The 5518-nt window shown below is 49.3% G+C and overlaps 1 protein-coding gene across 1 annotated transcript in view; it reads right to left on the bottom strand.

The window, feature by feature from the left end:
- GTF2B (general transcription factor IIB) overlaps positions 1–5518 on the bottom strand; it is a gene marked incomplete at its 5' end in the record, with an annotated part of 9663 nt that overhangs the window by 792 nt on the left and 3353 nt on the right. Inside the window, 3 exons of the mRNA XM_010160393.1 lie at positions 1605–1886; positions 2480–2609; positions 2746–2892. Coding sequence (XP_010158695.1) covers positions 1605–1886; positions 2480–2609; positions 2746–2892 — 559 coding nt within the window. The remainder of the gene's footprint in view (positions 1–1604; positions 1887–2479; positions 2610–2745; positions 2893–5518) is intronic.

Raw genomic sequence — 5518 nt, 5'->3', positions numbered from 1 at the left:
GAGGTTGCTCAAAGCCACGTCCAGCCTGGCCTTGAAGTCCTAAGAGGAGACTGATGCCTGCAGAAACTAAATTCAGTTTTTCAGTGTAGCTGAACTTGTTTGAAACACTTTCCTCTTCAGTGTTGAAAGGAAAGTAGCAATGCTTATTTAACTAATCCAATGACCTTTGACTTCCTGTACATTAGGAAGGAATCCGTGTCACTAGATGCAGTATTTCAGGTTAGTTGGTATGTACTTCCCCATATTAACTCAGTATTAAAGTAATGGGAATGCACTTTTATTCCTGCCCTGTAAACTTTACCTACAGATTTTTTTTCCCATGAGATGTCTGTTTTCATCATACAAAAATCAGATGTCTTTTAGCAGTTTCATAATAAAAGAATTGAGAGGGGGCCAAGAGGGCAAAAGTTACGACCAACACCTCCGGTCAGTGCTGCCCGCGCCCAGCAAGGTCCTAGGGAATGGTCATCCGCGTGCGTGTCAATTAAGCACAGGCAAAACCAGCCCAATGCTCAAGAGACCTACGGTAAAACGCAGCGAGCGAGCTACATACGAATCGAACACTTGCTACAGATGCACAGAAACTTTAATTTATTCCAGATTTAGCCAAGTTTGGAATTGAACCCTCAGACTGCGCGAAGCTTTGGGCATCGCCTGGGGACACTGAAGGCGCAGAGTGGCACGTCTGCACCCACAGCTCAGGGCGAGCAGGGTGAAGGCACCAGACTGCTGGGGCTCTGGGTCCTTCACAGGCCCAGCAAGGTGCCAAAAGGAGAACACTCCAGGGCCGGAACAAGCAGGGATAGTGCAGAACAGAGCATCGTGACCTGACAGGTGGAGGCTAGTCTTTACCTAAAAGATGCTCTCCACCAAGAAACGGCTAGATTTTTAACATTTCTGGTCTGGTTTGCCACGGCAAGTGCTTACCACCGCAGCCTTGGTCCCTCTGCATATGCTGCCCTGAGCCCTGGAGGCTGATCCACGCAGCTCCAAGGCCCAGGAGCAGCCCTGGACTCCTCAGTGCCCTCCTCGGGGCTGCCCTGCCAGAAGAGGGTGCAGTGACTGACAGTCAAGCCTGCTTCCCCTCAACCCTCCAGCTTTACCGCAGGCTCGCAGGAGGTCAAGGAAGATGCACCAATTCAGGCGATTCCCCAGCTGCCACCGTGGTTAAAGACTCATCGTCACCAAAAGCCGTAACGCTACCCGAGACTGCCCCGAGTTTGCACCTGGAGAGTCTCGCAGCAGCACCATGTAGGCACGCAAACACAGAATCACAGACTGGTTTGGGTTGGAAGGGACCTTGAAGACCATCTAGTTCCAACCCCCCTGCCATGGGCAGGGACACCTTCCACTAGACCAGGTTGCTCAGAGCCTCATCCAGCCTGGCCTTGAACACTTCCAGGGATGGGGCATCCACAACATCAGCACTCAGTTTACGCTGCGCACAGCCCGTTCCTCTTTCTTCTTTCTGGGGAATGGGAGATCCTGGCTTGGCCCTCGCTGTACGCAACCGCAACGGCAGCGTGTCACCACCTGCCCAGACCCCGGCCAAGCTGCACCTAACACTGAACTCCCTTCCAAGCAGCACGACACTGAAGTCTTACCTTTTTGTGTCCTTTTCTCTGCAGAGGCCTGCGATGCCATATAAATAGCTGCAGCTGCTACGGAGATAGGGCTTCTCCCAGGAACCAAATCCAATTCCACAGCTTTACGGGCAATGTGTGTTGCTGCCATTTGTACTTGTTTGGGAAGACCCAGATTGGAACAGAATCTTGACATGAAGTCTCCAGTTGTAATCAAATCAACACTGGTTTCGAGAGCTTTCAAAATAAGTTTAAAGCACCGACCTATTTCCTTCTTTGAAATCCTGGACACCGCACATATTTCTGAACAAAAAGTAAAAAAAAAAAAAAATTGAACTTTAGGCTCAACAGCATTTGCTCCCCCCAAAACACTCAGACTGGCTTCTCACTTTATCAAGACCCACGAAGAAGGCCACCAGCAGGAAATCAGCCCTGCACATTTGTGAAACTTCCAAATCACATCAGTCGCTGCACGTGTTGTAAGGAGCCAATTAACGCAGCTCGCTTAGTAAAGGCAACCTGGCCCTCAGTGCCAGGAGAGCCGCATCCCTGCCAGGGGAAAGCTGCACATTGCAGAACCGCTGGTTCAAAATCGGTTACAGTGGTCCCCACCACCCTCCAACCAAAGCAACGCCGTTTAAGTTTCACCAGCACGTGGAACGATGTTCAGATGCTCAAGTGTTTTAACGCACAGTAACCAAAAATCCCGCACCGGAGAGCCCACTGGCTTCACAAATGCAACAGATTTCGAGGCTCCCTCCCACCTTCCCCCACCAAGGTGAGCTGTAGCTGACAACCACCAACTCGCCCAAGTCCAGCAATAAGAAAACCAACCTCCTGAAGTAACAAGGCCTTTACTTCACAGCAAAACTGAATCTGTATCGCTGAAAACTTACCTTTAAATGTTCTTGGAACACCCTCTTGCCTACAGGCTATGTAGAGACAAGCAGAAGCAATAGCATCATTACTCCTTCCCTTCAGGCTCTTTTGCTCGTACACTTGCTTGAATAAATTATTTGTTCGATCCTTCAAAGCAAGAAGACTAAATTTAATTAACTCTAGGCCATTTAATTAGCAGCAGTATCAAAAATTCATGCGCTCATTATATTATGCTAACTAAGCCAACGCCAGAACAGTTTAAGGAAGGGAGACATGAACTTACAACTATATTTCTAGGGAGGTTGATTCTGTCTGCCATGTTGGTGATTTCCTTAAAAGCATTCATCATTGCACGGTCCGAGCTGCTCATCGTTCTGCGATTCTGGTACTTAGAATTCCCAAATTCATCAAAACTTGCCGCACCTGTGCCCTGAAAAGACAGATCTTCATTGTCAATAAAACACAAACAACTTCATCTTCTTTTCAAGAGCAAACCTCTTCCTACATCTTAATTCACGGCGTTCCATTCCAACAGCTGTACAGGGAAACAGCCCTGAAGTGAGCCGTGCCATCGGGCATTGTTCCACACCTCAGGTTCTACACCCTGTGCAAGTCTCACCTCACGAGCTGACTTTCAAGGACCACAGATTACGCAGGGATTTTTCTTTCCTAATGTAGCAATAGGTTAAGGGATAAATTGAGTAACCTGCAGCCAGTGTGTGCACCTCCATACTCTGCTCACCAATGCTGAGGTCTGATTTTATGCAGCCCGTGTGCCACCGGGGCTGTATCTGCACCAGGGCAGACTGGCGAGGCAGAAAAAGTGTCATGGCCAATGAGAGACCAGCCGTTCCCGTAACTCAGACGTGAAAACGAAGGCAGGGGCAAAGGGAACACCCAAACCAATGACCTATTCCAAACCAATTCAATACTGTGCTTATGAGCAGCTGCAAGCCTTAACTGTGGCAAAATGTAAAAATCTATATAGCCTGCCTTGACAGGAAAACCACACATCAAAAAAAAAAAAAAAAGCAAGCTTGAGATCTTGGGAGAAGAAGAGCCACACACTCAACCTGGCAACTTCAGAACAAGCTCCCAACATGCATGTTTCTGTCCCTTACAACTGACACTGCAAATGGCATACTTTAATAAACAGGCCATCAGTTTTGACACCCAAGAGTCTGAAACATTCAAGGTTTTCAATTAGCCATCACTCTGAAAAACGTCTTTAACAAGCAATGCCACGTCAGCTTAGTAAGGGCTGACGACAACAGCAGGGCCCCTGCGTTCAGAAGAGCAGTGTCCCTAATTGATACCGCCGACTTACCCGTTTGCCGTCACAGTGCGCATCCCACAAGTGATGCAATTCCGCATCATGAGTAGAAACCTGGATTCCCTGAATCAGCAAGCTTTTATTCCTTTCTGGCACCTTCAAACACTTGGGCCGGGCTGGGGCACCCAGCTCGGTCACTCGAACAAGGCGATGTGGGGACAGAGCCTGCTCTGGGCCTGGCTGCTAACCTGGCTATTCACAGCCAGCACTTCCACACGGAGCTCTCCGGTTGGACACTCCGCGATGTTCTGGGATGCCCAGACGGTACAAAGTGGGGCCAGGACACGGTGAACAAAGGGCCAACACACCCTGGCACCACCTTATTCCTCCCAGCTGCCCACATGGAGTTGGAACTCGCTCCTTATTTCCTGATCCGTGTTCTTGGGAACTGTCATCTCTCCCTGGTGCCCAGCTGCATTAACACCACCTTCTTCGGCTGACACTCATACGGCTCACTCTTGACCATCCACACACCCTACTCCACTTCCCTTTGCCCAAGGTCTCCAGCTACACCCCGTTCCTGACAGGATCAGCGAACAGCTCACTGCCAACAGCCGTACCCGCAGTGCTCCCCACTTCGATACTGCTGTGGCAACTGAGGACTCCGGCACAGAATCCTCCCTTCCAAGTAACCACGGCACCTTGACTAGGCCCTCTCTGACAGACGCCAGATTCCAAGATCGTTCTTGGGTGTTTTCTAGTCCTTCAAACATCCTTTCAGACGAAAGCAGCTCCCAGAAATGGTGCTGGCACCAACACAGCACAGGGCTGCTCCAAAGGCAATCCAACTTCCTTGACTGGATGAACAGCTCCAACTAGCCATAGGTTCCCAGTAAGGTTTAAAGATAAACAAAGAGCAAGAATCAAACACAACAAACTTCAGGCCACGAAGAGCACTACAAACATAGCTGCAACACTAGACCTTCCTTTCAGAAATTATGCCAGAACATCTTCCCTTGACCCAAAATACACCCAAGTCTCAGGTCAAAAGCCTCCTTTCTGGCCATCACTCGCACTCTGCAATGCATTACAACACCCACACGCATCACGGCCTCCTAGACTAGCACCACACACAAACGCTTACAGGAACTGCATGGGCTCAAAATCCTGGAGCTGCCAGAAGAGTGACCACAAAGCCTTATCAGCCCTGACAGCAAGTCCCCAGTCCCTATCCATTCAGCCTTCATGCCACATAGTCCTTTACCAGGAAACGCTGCTCTTTCCTGGGGCCATCCTTCACACAGGGATCCGGTCCACTATATGGTTCTCCTTAACTCTCATCTTTTACTTTCTTGGTGATACTTAGGATTACCTTTTCCTCTGAATATATATAAGCAGATGTTCAAACTACCAATGCAGCTACAGGCAAGTACTGTTAGCCAAAGAATTTTACCCTGTCGGTATGAGGACTCTCCAAGAGCCATACCCAATACACACAGAATGGACACAGGTTGGAAAAGACCTATCAGATCTAGTCCAACCACCAACCCAACACCACCACATCCACCAGACCATGTCCTCAAGCGCCATGTCTACACGTTCCTTGAACGCCCCCAGGGATGGTGACTCCACCACTTCCCTGGGCAACTTGTTCCAGTGCCTGACCACTCTTTAGTAAAGAAGTTTTTGCTAATATCTAATCTAAACCTCCCCTGACGCAACTTGAGGCCATTTCCTCTTGTCCTGTCACCAGTTACCTGGGAGAACACACCAGCACCCACCT

The sequence above is a fragment of the Eurypyga helias genome, unplaced genomic scaffold (genome assembly GCF_000690775.1).
Source record: "Eurypyga helias isolate BGI_N326 unplaced genomic scaffold, ASM69077v1 scaffold29341, whole genome shotgun sequence".
Taxonomy (NCBI): Eukaryota; Metazoa; Chordata; class Aves; order Eurypygiformes; family Eurypygidae; genus Eurypyga; species Eurypyga helias.
Note: the sequence above shows the minus strand (reverse complement) of the source record. Positions and strands in the feature narration are given on the sequence as shown.